Below are 14,954 nucleotides of genomic sequence, written 5' to 3' on the forward strand. Positions count from 1 at the left end.
CGGAGTTCCTGTACAACCTCTACTCCTCGGAGGGCAAGGGGGTCTTCGACTGCCGGACCAACGTGCTGGGCCACTTGCAGCAGGTGCGGGCACGGTCCCCTTGATCGGAGTGAGTGACGGCGGCTGCTGCACCCACCAAGTGCAGCCCCTCACACGCACCCCGCCCTGCTCCCCGGGTGTTTGTGTGCCTGTCGCCCCCTTCCGGGTGGGGCGAGGCTGTGACTTGAGGTGGGTCCTTGGGCCCCCAGGCTGGGCCCGTCCCCCGGAGGCGCCCAGCTTCCTGCCATTCCTGTCCTTCCCCTGCGGGGTGCGGGGGCCACACTGCTCTGACCTGAGTACCCTCAAAGCTGGGCTCTGAGGGCCTGCAGGAGCAGGGCTGTGGCCAGCCCCGGGGACAAGGTGTCCCTCTATCCAGGGCGGGGCTCCCACCCCCTTTGACCGGAACTACGGGACCAAGCTGGGGGTGAAGGCCATGCTCTGGATGTCGGACAAGCTGCGGGCTGTCTACCGCAAGGGTAGGTGGGACCCCCGGGCCGGCCTTGACCTCCGGGGTGTGGGTGCCCTGGCCTCGTCCACCAAGTGCCTGTGTCCACAGGGCGGGTGTTTGCCAATGCCCCGGACTCGGCCTGCGTGATCGGCCTGAGGAAGAAGGTGGTGGCTTTCAGCCCTGTCACGGAGCTCAAGGAGCAGACAGACTTCGAGTGCGTCCCCCTGGCTGTGCTGTGTGGAGGGGGTGTGGTTCCTGGGGACCCCCCCCCCCACCAAGGCCTCGGAGAACAGTGGTTGTGGCCGGGCTTTGTGAAACAGGAGAGGGTCTGGGGAGGGGCCGGTAGGGCTGGCAGGGAAGAGGGCCGGGCCTGATGCCCCCACGGGTGACCCGCCCACAGGCACCGCATGCCCCGGGAGCAGTGGTGGCTGAATCTGCGGCTGATGCTGAAGATGCTGGCCCACTACCGCATCAGCATGGCTGACTACGTGTCGGGGGAGCTGGAGCACGTCACGCGCCGCACGCTCAGCCTGGACACGGGCTTCTGAGCCGTCCTGCCCGTCCGGCATTGGGTGGGGCTCGGGCCAGGACCACCGTCCTGCTGTGCTGGCCCGCGCCCTGCACTCCCCACACGCCGCACTGACCTCCCACCTACACTGCCGCCTTTTCTAGAAATAAAGTCGCCCGACTGTGGTCAGGCTTACCTGGGGATCACAGCCAGGACTGTGGGTGGGCAGGACCATGGCATGGCCTGCTGGGCGAGCCTGGGGTCACGGGCCACACCTGCGGTCACTCCCTGGGGGCCCTGCCAGCCCTGCTCTGGGTGCACAGGGCTGTGGCCTCCCTGACTGAGGACTTCCTGGCCTGGGGTGGCCCCACCCTGACTCTCCGCAGGACTCAGTCTGCCGGATCTTGCCGTGAGTGAGCTGCACAGAGACGGGCATAGTGGGCAGGCAGGGATGGAGGTGGCTGGCAGGGTGAGCACACCGGCCGCCACTGCTGCCCACTGTCCACCACTAAGGACGGGCCAGGGCTGGTCAGCTTCCAGGCTGCTCCCCAGAACCATGACCTTTGGGGAGAGGAGGGGTCCCGTACACATGGGGAGCCCCCAGCAAACCTCAGGGCAGTCATGGAAGTCAGAAGCATTGGCCAGAGCAGAGTGGAGGTTCACCGGTGGTGTCAGTCCTGCAGCCGTGCCCAGCATCCCAGAGGTGGGCTTGTGACACGCTGGTGGGACTGGCGGCCCTGATGCCCCTCACACTCCCAGGGGCCCTGCATGTGGGACACGGGAGTCACCAGGGCCATTATGCCAGCAGCGATCAGTCCTGCCACATAGGATGTGACCTCACTTGGGACCCTGCCAGGACACACAGAGGGACATGTGGATGGAGAAGGCCGCCTCCTTTACAGTCCATTTTGTTTTGATTTGAGACAGTCTTACTATGTAGTTGAGGTTGGCCTTGAGCTCACAGTAGCCCTGCCTCAGCCTCCCGAGGGCTGGGATTACAGGTGTGTGCTACCACGCCCGGCTCTTTTTTTGGGGGGTCCCGGGGATGGAACTCAGGACCTTGCACTGCGGTGGCACCACTGAGTTACACCCTCAGTCACTGGCTGTTACAGTTCTGCACAAAAGTTAGCAGTGGGCACTGTGGCACCGGCTTGGGTGAGACTGCAGGTGTGTTTTCCTGCCCTGCCCAGTCCTCATCTCCCAAGGGGACGGCGAGTGCTGGGCCTTGTCTTCTCAGGGTGCTGCCCTGTGCAGTGGCTCAACCCTCCCAGTGAGGTGGGCCCCAGGGTGGAGTGACATCTGACTTTCCAAGGACACCTGAGGCCAGGGCTGGCTGTGGGACTCTGGGGGCCCCAGGCAAGATGAACATGGGGTGATGTTCAGCAGGTGGTGAGTTTTAGGACAGTGACAGGGAGGTGGGCATAGCCAGAGATGGTGTGGCAGAGACCATGATGGCCACCGTGGCCCGCTCCGCGCCTCCTTTCCAGCTGGCAGGAAGCTCATGCAACCCATTCTCACGAGGCCAGAGTCCCTGCGGCCTCGGGCCTGAGACTGGTGTCTCCCAGTACACAACAGCAAGGCCCCTTGCCCTCCCCCTAGCTTCCTGCTGGCTGGGCCAAGTGCCTGCTGGGGACACCTGTGCCATGTCCTAGAGCCGCCCCACGTGCCTAAGGAGGTGGCCCTCAGACAGTGAGGAGAGGCCTGTGTCAGCAGCTGTTCAGCTTGGGACCCAGAAGTGGCCTGGGTGACACCCACAGTTCAGGGTGGCCATCCCTGCCCAGGGCAGCTCCAGGGCACAGAGGCCATGTCCCACCTGCTCCTGGCTGCACTGTCCCCCATGTGTTGTCCACTGAGTGAAGAGGCCCAGCCTCAGCTCTCTTTCCAGTGGCCTGGGCTAAGGACATTGACACCACGGGATGCTAGTACCTGCCATGACCGAGTGCCCACCTTCGGGCTATGTGGAAGTTCAGGAAGTGTATCTGGGGGTCTTTCCCTGATGTAGTCCCGAAGGTGTGTGGGACAGGAGGGAGCAGGGAGTGCAGGCCTGGGGCAGGGACATTCTGGAGTTAAAATCACTCCCTGCCCAACAGGGATGGCGCTTTATTCATCTTAGTGACCAGAGGCGGCAGGCACAAGCTGGGGACTGTCCACCCTAGATGGCCTGCACTGTGACCCCTTGCTTCCCACCCTTGGAGGCCACACCTCATCCTGAAGAATGTGCAAGGGACCGCAACTAAGCTTGAAACAGGGCTCAGCCTTGTCACCAGTGTGACAGCCCAGATGTCCTGGCCTCGGGAGGGCAGTCACCATGGCTGGCTCATGACCCAACGGGTGCTCAGCAGCATGGCTGTGGGCCCCTCGGAGTCAGGGTCCTGACCCCACGAGGAGGGCAGAAGGCGCGTGCATGCCTCAGATCAGCCACTCCTATCCCTTGGCAGGAGGCTGCTCCTCCAGTAGACAAGTCCCTGGCCGTGGGGGCCCCAGGACAGCCCAGGGCAGTGTTGTTACCCCAGCTCCTAGCAATGCCGTCCCCTCCCTGTCCGGACTGGTGGACAAGGGTGCCCACGGCCCTCACAGGCTCAGAACACCCGCCCCCACCACTGCAGGTTCCTTAGAAGACAGAAAAATGAAGAGGAATCCTGCCCGGCACTGCTGAGAAGAAACTGTCCTTTCTGGTGGTGGCCACGATGCCAGCTCGAGACCCGAGGGCAGACATCCCTCTGGAAGGCTCCCCAGTGGCTAAGGACCAAAATGGCACAAACACCTCAGAAGCTGCAGAGTGGGCCAACCCCTGAGGGGAACGTCAAGGCCACACCTGCCACCAAGCTGTCCACTCCGGGTCAGACAGGAAGTGCTTTACGGGGAGGGCAGCAGGCCAAGCCCAGACCCCTGTGGCTTCTGCGTTTGAGTCGGGATGGTCCTGGTGTGAGTGGGCATCTCCAACAGCCCGGGCGCTGGAGCCAGGTCTGCCCGCCGACATCTGACACCTTCCTGCCTTTGTCTGGTGTGCAGACAGGAGCTCTAGAGTGGGCCAGGCGCTGTGGGCCGTCCAGGATCCGCCGTCACTCTGCGTCCTCCCGCAGCTCCTGCCTGTGCAGTGCCTGCAGGCGGCTGCCCACGGCCTGCCGCACGGCCTCCAGCCCCTCCGTGTCCAGCTCCCGCAGCAGCAGCAGCACAGCTGTCAGCACATTCTGGGGACGGGGAAGGGATGATCAGAACAAGGAGGGTCACGGTGCAGACCTAGGAGCGCTGACCTCCCTTCAGGCGAGGAAATGGAGGCACAGAGGCTGAGGGCCCTGACCGCTCAGTGTGGTCCACCACGTGGGTCTGCGTCCCCAGGAGGGGACAAGACTGTCTGTGCCAGGAAGATACCCTTGGGAGAGACAGCTCCTCTTATTGGGGCCAGGTGGGGCGGGGGAAGGGGCTGTAGGACAGCTGGGGGCCGTGAGTGGCAGGCAGGAATGTGGGGAACTGTGGGGAAGGTGCGGGTCTACGGCTGGCACTGAGCTGCCCACTCAGCCTTCCTTGGCCACCAGCCTGGAACCCTGGGCTGTTCCCCAGCCCTAATGGTGGTGGCAGTCCGTCTGCAAGCAGCAGGCCTCTGACAGCTTTAAGCCAGTCATGCAGCCACCCAAGGTATTCCAGAGCCGTCAGCCCCGAGGACGGCCACGGCAGCAGTGAGCCAGGCCCTGTCCTGTGTACCTTCCACTCCCAGCGGCCGGGAGCCTGGGGGACTTGGTTGTGCCAGTTCCCACGGTGTTGCCAGCCTCGCGCCCAAGACTGGGCAGAGGGAGTAGCGGCAGCTTAGCCGTGATGGCCGGTGTCACTCACCCTGTTCCTGGGGCCGCTCACGGTGCTCCTCTGTACGAAGGATGGAAACTGGTCCTCGGCAGGGTTCTTCAGGCTAAGGTGGTCCTGGACGCAGCTGGTGAGGACACCATGCGGGTGTGTGAGGTCTGCGGGCACCAGCAGGACACAGGAGGCAGAGCCCGCCACGGGGACTTCCGTGTGATACCAGGCTCCAGCACAGTAGCGCCTCCTCCTGCTTCGTCCCACTGTGGCGACCTCCCTGCTCCTGGGCTCCTGACTGTGACCCCTTCTTTCATCCAGGGCCTCAGAGAGGGCACCGAGCACAGGGGCCGGCACAGCAGTGCCAGCCTGCAGCTGCCATGGCAGGGTCACACCCACTGCCCCACGGCACGGGGCTGTGGACACTGAGCCTGGGCTGCTCTAAAGCCCCCGCGCCCTCCCACAGCCACCTCTGCAGCAACAGATGCCCGGGCAGCGCCCAGCTGCACCTACTCCTGGGCCTCCCCCACTTCCCACCCCATGGCCTGGGAGGGTGGGAGGCAGGGAGCAGGGGCCTCCGCCCCTCAGCCCACCCGAAGCATGCTCTGGGAGCCCCGCTCCCGGCCTCACTCTGCCTCTTCGTCCACACAGCTCAGCGAGTCCCGGTAGGTCTCAGTGGCACAGCTGAGGGAGCTCACGGTGTCAGGTGGCTCGCACCGGCCCGGGCCCGGGCCCTCCCTCTCCGGGGCGGCCGTGATCTCATCCCCCTCCATTAGCGCACGGGTCAGCTCCTCCTCGGTCACCGCTGCGGTGGGGACAGAGGAAGCAAGAGCATGAGAGGGCCTGGCCGGCTCCCTGCCGCACTGGGTGTGCCCCACCCTCGCAGCCCTGGCCCTGCTGTGGGAGCCAGGCCCGGACGGTGTAGGAACGGGTGGGTGTGCTGGGGCCGGCAGCCTCCCCGGGTAGCGAGTGCGCAGCTGCGCAGCCCGACCCTGACAGGAGGGCGCATGAACAACGTGCTTGGTGTGGGTGCAAAGCCACCCACAGCTCCTGGGCCCAGCCACCGGACGTGTGTCGTCGTGGGGCGCATGCTGGATGCTCAGAGCAGTGCTGCCCGCGGGGACAAAGGGAGAAGCCGCGACTCGGGTCTGCTGCCCCTCAGGACGCACAGCTGCGCCTGCCCGGGGGCACACGGATGCCCACCCTGGTTGTCCAGCTTCTGCAGGTGCGGCAGGTTGCGCAGCACCGTCATGCGGTAGAGGTGCGGGCTGGGGCCACAGCACGGGTTCTCAGCCAGCCACAGCACCCGGAGGTGTGGCAGCCCCTTCAGGTAGAAGAGCTCGTCCAGGCTGGGGATGCGGTTCCTCCTCAGGTATAGCTCGCTCAGGCGGCAGCAGCGGCTCACTGGCTCCAGGGTGGAGACACTGTTGACGCTGTGGGACGATGCTGTGAGCGACTCTGAACTCTGTGGGCCCGGCCTCCACACACCCGCGGGCCCAGACATAGGCCAAAGTCAGGAGCACAGGTCAAGGTCAGAGACCACCCCAGCTGGAGCGAGCCCCTTAACGTGAGGGGCGGCAGCACCCGCTGCCTCAAACTGCGTTGACAACCAGGAGGTGGACGCTTCAGGAGGCAGTGGCCGGAACTCCCAGCGAAACAGAGGGACCTGAGTGCTAACCTTCCAAGCCCCACACCAGGAAGAACTGGAGGATGAGGACTTCATTCCATTCAGTAGGTGCATGAGCAATCCCAGGAAGAGAAACACACATAGTGTCCCCACCTTACAGCAGACAGACTGGCCTAGACAAACGGGCCCTCGGCACCCTGAGTCCCCACCACGGTCCCCCATGCGCCAGACCCAAGGTGCTCCCTCCTGCAGGGCCACCCCAGGGTGGGGCATATGCTGGAAGGGACACCAGTGCCGTGCCACCCTCAACATCAGCCCCCGCCTTGGGTACAGGGTGTGCAGGAGGGAATTTGGGGGCATGGGGAGCTCTTCCCCCAAAATGCTCCCCGACTGCCCATACTGATCAAGTGCGAAGTCCAGTGATGCAGAGACACCTGTGAGCTCCGGTGGGATGGAGCAGGGAGTCCCAGGACAGACCAGGCCAAGCTTACCAATAGGAGCCCCAGCCATGGCTGCTAGGGCCAGGTGACAGCTGTGGCCAGGTAGCTCAAGCATAGAGGGGCTTCCAGTTTGTCTCTTGTCACTCAGCCCCACAGAAAACTAAGCAGCCCCCAGCTCCCATGCCCCAGGGGTCATGATGCGAGAGTCAGGTACCTGAGCGTGATCACCTCCAGGCTGGGCATCTCCCGGCATATGGAGATCTAGGGAGGGAAGAACATGGCTGCCAATGGCATAGCACTGATGGCGTCCTCTCAGCCTAACTGGATCAGAGCACAGGTGTGGCCATGCTCAGAAAGGCCCCACAGGGCACGCAGGGCGCAGGTTCATGCTGCCCTCTGCAGCCCAGACCTTGCGCACTGTGGGCAGCATGGCTCACTGGCACCCGTGCTGGCCCTGTGAAGCTCTTACAGATGCTGCTAGCTGCAGGGAGCATTCCTCACCGCAGAGCCCCCAGGGACTCAGGGGGCCCTGTGCTGGGATGGAGGCCTGCAGAGCCAGGCCAAAGGGAGACAGGGTTGAGTCTGGGCCTCAGACCACGTCAGCACTACTGATTGCACAAACAGGGTGGTGCTTGGGTCCTGTGCCAGGTGCTGCACGCTTTGGTCTCACAGACCCCTGGTTCCAGGGCCCCCATACTCTGCCTGTCTACTGCACAGGGTCAGGGAGGGTGAGCGGGCTGAAGCCTGTGCCGACCAAGAGGAGGCCACACACAGTGTCTGCTGACTACTGTGTCTGCTCAGAGGACAGCCGTCCCGAGACTCCTTCCCAGGGCACAGCCCTCCTTGGGGCTCTCACCTCAGTTCCCTGTCCCTCTAGAAACGGTGGTGATCCCCTTGGACCTGCGACTTATTGGCAGGCCTGACACATGGGACAGAACCAATGGCCATGTCGACAGTTCTCTTGCAGAGGACACAGCTTTTTGGGCAGGGGCCACTAGGAGATGATCAAGGTAATACTTACATCTGTGAGGCGGCTGCCCCTGAGGAAAGAAAAAACATCTGTATATTAATCTCATTAGAGTTGACTAAAAGATATCCCAAATTTGCCAAACTAATGATGAATGCTTACAAACCTTAAGAGTCTATGATTTCAATTACACATTTAAAAAAAGAAAGCTTTCCAGACGATTGGAAAAGGTGTCAAAATTGTTGGGCTGACTTTAGACAAAATTATATGCGTGGTGCTCGGGGGTGCTTTCCAGACTAAGGAAGAACAGGGGCTGCTCTGTTTACAGGACATGAAAAGATACACTTATTCTTCCAGTGGCTAAATAGCAGAAGGTTCATTTCCCTCACCTAAACAAGGGAATCTTCATACCTGGCCAAGTTCAAAGGCTAAACATGCAACTTATGAAGCCAACTCTAAAGGTCTGAAAGGGGGTTGTTTCTCTGGGCACAGAGAAAGCCCTGACTACCCATGCCCAACAAAGAAGGGCATTATTACACTGGGGACAGAAGGAAACCATGGCCAAACCGCCACTTGTGGCTGGCAGACAGAGGGCTTTTTAATGAACCCAGCTGGGCTCTCTCCCTCCAGCACTGTGACAGGGTTCTGTGTCTGCAGAGCCCCTCACCGCGCGGGGTGCAGTGTTCAGAGTCCTCCGAGACATTTGCAGCCCCTGCAGACCACCTCCTCTAGCAGCTCGGTCCACTTGGCCCCACAAGACCAGGCCACCCGGTTGTGAGTCTGTGTCGGTCGCACACCTGTCCCTTGCTGTCCAAACAGGGCCACCTGGGCACAGCCCTCCCCTCAGTTCTCTGTCCCTCTAGAAATGGTGGTGATCCCCTTGGACCCGCGTCTTACTGGCAGGCCTGACGCCAAAGACTGCTGACAACTTTAGACATCAGACGATTACAGAGGGGCCAGCGAAAGGCCACCTGAGGCTTCACCGCAGCCAGCAGGGAGCTTCTAGTTGTCAGGCGGGCACAGGGGCCTGGAGTCTGCGTCGACACATGCCCTGGGGGACGGGGATCTTCGCCCCTGGGGACCTAGGCTCGTGCGACCCCTTCCCAGGCTGCGGGCCTGGCAGGTGCGATCCTGTTCACGGGCCGGACCTTCCCGCCTGCCCGGCTCTCGGGCGCGCCCGGGGCAGCATCAGGGGCCCAGGCCTCACCAGCAGTTGAGCTTCCGCACACTGTGCAGCTCCGAGGCCTTGGCCCGGGACAGGACCATCTTCCGCGTCAGCTTCATGACGCCGCCAGCGGACCGCACGCGCGGCCCTCACTCCTTAGCCCCTGGGTCCCGGATCTCCGCGGAGGCAGCTCCCGGCTGCAGGTCTCCAGGAGGAGGGGCCTGCGTCGCCAGGGGCGGATTCCGACAGCTTATTGGAGGCCTGGCTAGTGGGCGGGGTCGCGCGGGCGCAGTGAGGCCACCTGGGCTTCCGCCCAGCGTGTATGCCCGCCCCTCCCCTCGGGCCGCGCGCCGGTACTGCGCACGCGTGGGGCGCCTGTAATGACGCAACTTTCCGACGCGACTAGGTGCTCCAGGCGGCGGTCTCAGTCCTGGCTGTGGGTTCCAGCTGGCGTGTTCACCTGGTAGCTCTGAGTCACAGCGGTTTGAGCTCCCGAGGTCTGTCCAGGGCCGTTCCAGGAAGCCGCGAGGCCCAGGGACGACGCTGCGGAAATCCGACCTGGTCCTGGGCGGAAGGAAGGGCCGTCGCCAGCCGCGTGGCCCCCGCCTGCCTCGCCCCGGTACCCGGGGACTCTGGTGACAGTTCACCTGGACTGCTGGTCTTGACGCCCCTATCCCTCCAGCGCTCCGAGCTGTCAGAGCAGGCGGGTCCCGGATCGCAGGACCCACTGATCCCAAATAACCCATTTGTTCTAGAGAGGCTTGGTTTCTTTTTGAGTTCTGAATCGTGAATGGGTGCCCCGAGGCTGGGGAACGGGGAGGGTGCTGTGCTGAGGTTGAGGTGTGTGCGTGTGTGCATGGTGGCTTTGTGTAAGAATTGGGACACACATCCTCCGAGCAGTGCCGTCCAAGCCTTTCGCACCAAGCAGGCAGAAAACAGGCAGGACTAAGGGCCCTGGGCTGAGAGGTGCAGACCCTGAGCCCCAACCCACCAGGAGTGGCAGGCAGTAGCCTCCTGCAGGCTGGGGCTGCATGAGCTTGCACGGGGCGCCTGGCTCTCCTGCTTGGGGCTGTGGCAGGGGGACTGGGACCTGAATTGCAGGCTACAGGCGGCAGCTGCCCCCGGAGCTGAGACGTGGTGTGGAAGTACCCACTTACATCTGCAGAGGTGAGCAGCTCCACACTCTGGCCAGCCGTCTCGTTCTGGTGGGGCCCAGGTAGACCTGAGATGTCGTGTGTCATACCCAGTGCCAGCTGACAGGAGAGAGCTCTGGAGTTGCTGCCATGCTCAATATGGGCTTGACTCAAACTGTCCCTCCCCCTGCCCCTGGGCAGGTGTGGCCAGAGTGAGAGGTGAGTCAGGTCATTGATGTCAGGTAGGGCTGTGGGGTGGGCCTCGTCGGTTGCTTCCAGTCTTGGGTCTAGTCGTGCCCATGGGATGAGAGCTGTACCAGGAGATTTCTTGTAGGGGAATAGGCTGGGGAAAGAGAGGTCTGCTGTAGGGGTACAGCCCCCAGAGTTCGCCTGGAGCAGTGGGGGACCTCACTCTTCAGGAAGCGTGGCTGTTCCTGCACTCAGAAATCACCAGATCCCTGAAACGACCACTGCATCTCATGCCCCGACAGCCCTCGAAGTCTGTCCAGACTCACCTGCTTCCCCATCAGCTCGGGGCTGCACCTGAGCCACAGAAAAGCTGTGTGAGCTTGGGGAGCTGGAGGGTCAGCATCTTTACATGGCAGAGCCTTTGTGGTTGGAGACCGGAGGGGACATGAGCATGGGGGTCCTCCTCGAACTTCAGGCAGCTCGCCTTCCTCCCCAGCCCACGGGCACCTTTCACTGCAAACTCAGAGGCTGACATCCCTGACCTGTCACCAGCCCCTGCCCCTGCTGGCCCTGCCTATCCTAGGGTCTCAGTCAGGGCCCCCTCTTTTTTCCCCCACAGTGGGGCTGCCAGGGACTTGCCCAGTGCCCTCCAGCTTCTCCTTTTGAATTTCTAATTCTCTACAGCCATGACTAGATGAAGCCCAATTCCTACAACAAAGAACTTATTTCAAAATACTTCTAAGAGGTTTACTTCCCCGAAAGAACCCTGACATAGGCAGAAAGGCGACCCAAACTGGCTCAAACCAAAAGTGAAACATCGGCTCCCACCCCTGAGAGGCCCAGAGCAGTAGCTTCAAGCCTGCACCCTCCAGGGTCTCCAGGTTGTAGTTCTTGGGACCCCTGTCCCCACCCTCCCTCTCCCACTGCAGAGTGTCCTGATTGCTGCAGATTCAGCAGGGGCACCATCCCCAACTTGGGGATGATCCCACCGGAGTTGCACGCCCTGCACGGAGTGGGCCTGGGTCCCACGTGCAGCTCTGCGCTGGGGGTGGAGAATAAGAGAGCGAACCTCAGGGCTGTCCCCTCCAGCAGGGGGCAGACGCTGCAGTGCCTCAACCTTGGACAGCACAGACCCCTCTGTGTGCTCTTGCCTCTTTTCCTTGTCACAAACTTGTTCCCAATGAGGACCCTCTCTGGCAGTCACTCCCCCGGCCCACCTTCTCCTCCTGGGTGCCTGCAGGTGTGAACGTGCTCTTCTGTGTCCGCCGGCAGGAGAGCTGGTGAGCCCAGAACAGGGTGGGAGTGGGGCCAGTGGTCCCGAGTGTGCTGCTTCAGGTGTGTCACCTGCCCACACCCTCCTGCAGCCCATTCTGGCCCCTCTGAACTCAGCGCCCTCCGCACTCGTCACTGGGTGATGACGGGGGAGGAGCACAAGGTGGCTGAGTTGTGGCCTCTGAGCTCCAGGTCGCAGGGGGGCCTCGGCCATGCAGCTGTCATAAATGCTGCCCCTCTGCCAGCCTGTTGCTCCCTCCTACACTCGGTAACTGTGAGGCCCAACTGACACCCCGGGAACATGACAGTGACCTTGCTGCGCCCCCACCCTCCTTGTGGTTTGAGCCTGGGGTCTCTGGCACTCATGGCCCTGGCATCAAGGGTCACATTCATGGATGTACCGTGCCAGCTCTCGCTCCAGGGGCCCAACAGCGGGGACCCCCTGCCCTGGAGCTCTGTGGGGCAGGTCCCCAGGGGAGGGGCACCTGGCAGCACCTGACTCCTGGAGGTGACCAGGCCCCAACTCAGCCTCCTTTTCCCTGCCCCACCCTCAGGTGACCCATCTGGCCACACCTCTCCAGCCACCTGTCAGTCAGTCGCCTGCCTGCGCTGCCTGACAAAATGCCCCAAACCCAGCAGTTCCCAGTAGACATTTGTTTTCTCCCAGGAACGCCTCGCACCCTGCCCACAGCTGTGCTCCATCTCTGCCCATTCTTCAGTGTTCACACCTGAAAGGACTGCTTGCTTTGCCCTGTCACTTGGCGACAGAGGCCCCACGACAGCTGAATTCTGTCTCTTCACCTCCCGAATCCCCAGCCCCTGAGCCCACACCAGCCTTCAGTGCGCCAACTGGACACGAAGGCCAAGCTGGGGCCATGCTGCTGGCCGCTCCCGGCTTTCCACTGCTCTGAGCCAGGGCTACAGTGCCCCACCAGTGGGCGGGAGACAGTTCATCCTTTCAGGCCACTGTATTACCATGGTTGGGGGTGTAAATGACGGAGATTGAAGCCCATAGTTTCGGAGGCCAGGAGTCACAGTCCAGGTTCTGGCTGACCCGGGGTCCAGTCCACCTCCTGTCTGCATCCTCACAGGCAGACAGGCTGTTTGTGCCTCAACCTACTGGGATTTGAGTCCCACTGCACCCCTGCCCTCAAGGCCCGCTCTCCGGATGGCCCCACAGCCTAGCACCGCCACCTGGGAATCAGATCCCCAAGGGACCTGCAGAGGCGTCCAGCCGGCCCTGGCCTGCACTCTGCTGCCCAATGGCCCGGACACAGTGTTCAAGAATCTGGTCAGAAGCCTGTGGCAAATCCATGACTGCCCTGGTGAGAGAGGAGCAGCTTGGACCGTTGGATTCTGCTCAGTGTCCCGAGCATTTTCAGGCCCCGGGCCACTCCCGGCTGTCTGGTGACTGTCCCCCATGGGCGTGCCATCTGTGAGCAGAGTCCAGGGGCTGCACTAGATGCTGTCTTTTCATCTCGGGTGGTGCCTGGCCACGACCACACCTGTACATTTACCCACAGCACCTTTGCAGGCGATGCCTCGAAAGCTCTCAATCTGTTGACATCACAGGAGCAGGAAAACAAGGGTGCGCCCGTCTGAAGACCACTGCTGCAGCCCAGGGCTTGGGCCCTCCGCCTGTCTTGGGAAGTGAAGTTAGATGGTGCTCAGCCACACGGTTACTCTGTGCACTGCTTACAGCTCCCCTCAGGCAGAGCAGGATGTCCAGACAGGCCACCAGGCCGCAAAGCCTGCCATCCTTAACCGCCTGGCCCCAAGCAGGGAAAGTCTGCTGTGCTGCTCTGTCCCCGCCTCCCTGCCCCATCTCAGGTCTGCAGCCCGGCTGGCTCCCTGCTCCTGCGTGCCACTTGGGACCTTCACTAATTGTGGTTTTTCTCTTTGCTGCCAGGGCAGGGGGCTCTTTATCTAGGGCACAATGCCCAGACCATGAAGAACTCCTTGTGCCTCACAGAGAGGCTTTGTGTAGATCGGCACATGCTGTATTAAGGGCTGTGGTCAGCGCTCCTTCATTTTCCTGCAAAGGATATTTCATAACTGCCATTGCAACAGCGTCCCGGAGGACAGAATCTGGGCCTCTTGTAAGACCTGTAGCTTTTCTGCAGGCGGAAGGAGTCATGCTGGGGTGGATGAGTACAGATGTTTCATGAGATGCTCAGTTCATTAACCCCTCCACCTGGGACCAGTTTTCATCAGACGGTGCTGCAGTTGTGAGGGTTATGAAATATTAACTGACTGGCAGCATTGTTAGTTAATGAGACGGCTCTAGGGCCAGCGGGCACCCGGGAAGCAGTGCTGGACAGGGCTGAGCTGACAAGGCTGGGTCTCCACTTTCTGTCCCGTTAGCTAGCACCTAAGGTGGAGTTTAAGGTTGTCCGGTGGGTGCCCTAGAGCGCTTCCTCGTTGCCAGGCTCTGAGGATGTGGCGGTGGACAAGGTAGAGGTCTGTGTGCCCCACAGCCTGGAGCCCAGCAGGGCAGTGTCAGTGCAGCAACAGCCACTCACAGTGGCCCCTGCCATGGCCCACGGTGCCAGCTGGCTTGGAGGAGAGGCCCCAGTGGAGTTGAGAAAGTCACAAAGGCCTGCCCCCTGCAAGGGGTGCCACCTTTCCCACAGGGTAGATCACGGGCACCCTTTTCAGCTGTGGGCACCTGCACCCCCGCTGGCCTGTGGAGGGTGGGGCAGGGTCCCCTGGAGGCAGGTATGGTGGGCAGGATGGTGGCCAGGCACGGTCAGGGACAAGAGGAGGGGTGGCAGGTTGGGCAGGTCATGTGCAGGCCCCATCCCAGGACTGGAGCCAGGGCTGCTTCCCTTCCTGGACACTGAGGCCAGTGGGACCCACGAGTGGCACGTGAAATTGCCTGTGTTGGAAAGGAGGGCACAGTGGCTTTGAGCGACAACATAGGAGTGGTCAGAGGTCTGGCTGGTTTGGGAAGCCACTGCCATCTTTGCAGGGGCCAGAAGGAAGTCGCTTGACCCAGAGCCAGGCCTGGGCCCGCAGAGTTCAGTGGCCGGGTGGTTTGCTGTTTGGCTGTTCAGTGCTCTCCCAGTGAGGCAGGTGTGGGGAACAGGACTCAGCTGCCCAGCTAGGTCCGCCGGCTCCCAGGAGTGGTCTCTGGCTGTGGGTCACCCTATGTGAGGACGTAGTAGAGGCCTCTGAGCAGAGCAGGTTTCCTGAGGGGCGACTCACCCAGCCCGGGTCCACCCAGATCCCCTACCCTGCCCCTCCCCCTCCCGCGCGCATTTAAACCGAGACCTTGGCCACTGCGCTGCGGCGAGCGCTGCGTCCAAGGGTGTCGGGAGGCCGGGCTGCAGCGCGCTCGCTCTCCTCTCCGCGCCAAGTGACGCAGAGCGCGCTGC

The 14,954-nt window shown here is 62.2% G+C and overlaps 2 protein-coding genes and 1 long non-coding RNA gene across 3 annotated transcripts in view; 1 reads left to right on the forward strand and 2 right to left on the reverse strand.

Annotated features, from left to right (window-relative positions):
* Positions 1 to 1,206, forward strand: part of Pfkl (phosphofructokinase, liver type) — a 14,123-nt gene extending 12,917 nt beyond the window's left edge. Inside the window, exons 18-21 of the mRNA XM_033768135.1 lie at positions 1 to 83; positions 416 to 515; positions 596 to 701; positions 888 to 1,206. The exon at positions 1 to 83 is cut by the window's left edge and continues 10 nt beyond it. Of these exons, the coding sequence (XP_033624026.1) occupies positions 1 to 83; positions 416 to 515; positions 596 to 701; positions 888 to 1,035 (437 nt within the window). The 3' untranslated portion in view covers positions 1,036 to 1,206. The remainder of the gene's footprint in view (positions 84 to 415; positions 516 to 595; positions 702 to 887) is intronic.
* A 1,731-nt stretch (positions 1,207 to 2,937) lies between these two features.
* On the reverse strand, positions 2,938 to 9,212 carry Cfap410 (cilia and flagella associated protein 410). Its single transcript, XM_010636465.3, has 7 exons — positions 9,026 to 9,212; positions 7,873 to 7,891; positions 7,066 to 7,112; positions 5,988 to 6,217; positions 5,415 to 5,589; positions 4,827 to 4,920; positions 2,938 to 4,186 (listed from the first exon to the last, which is right to left on the reverse strand). Exons 1-7 carry the CDS (start codon positions 9,100 to 9,102, stop codon positions 4,058 to 4,060), a joined length of 771 nt encoding a protein of 256 aa, XP_010634767.1. The 5' UTR covers positions 9,103 to 9,212; the 3' UTR covers positions 2,938 to 4,057.
* A 3,320-nt stretch (positions 9,213 to 12,532) lies between these two features.
* LOC104870725 lies at positions 12,533 to 14,931 on the reverse strand. The gene is made up of 2 exons (XR_782574.2): positions 14,851 to 14,931; positions 12,533 to 14,725 (listed from the first exon to the last, which is right to left on the reverse strand). It is a non-coding gene; the product is annotated as an uncharacterized LOC104870725 (long non-coding RNA).
* Positions 14,932 to 14,954: the final 23 nt, after the last annotated feature.

Source organism: Fukomys damarensis, unplaced genomic scaffold, assembly GCF_012274545.1.
Source record: "Fukomys damarensis isolate Sample0158 unplaced genomic scaffold, DMR_v1.0_HiC HiC_scaffold_24, whole genome shotgun sequence".
Lineage (NCBI taxonomy): Eukaryota > Metazoa > Chordata > Mammalia > Rodentia > Bathyergidae > Fukomys > Fukomys damarensis.

Coding starts and splice junctions, on each gene's coding strand:
- Cfap410 (XM_010636465.3), bottom strand. CDS start 9,102: ATGAAGCTGACGCGGAAGATGGTCCTGTCCCGGGCCAAGGCCTCGGAG. Junction 6,218..7,065: donor CTGGAGGTGATCACGCTCAG/GTACCTGACTCT, acceptor ATCGTCCCACAG/CGTCAACAGTGTCTCCACCC. Junction 5,590..5,987: donor GCAGAAGCTGGACAACCAGG/GTGGGCATCCGT, acceptor TCCCCACCGCAG/CGGTGACCGAGGAGGAGCTG.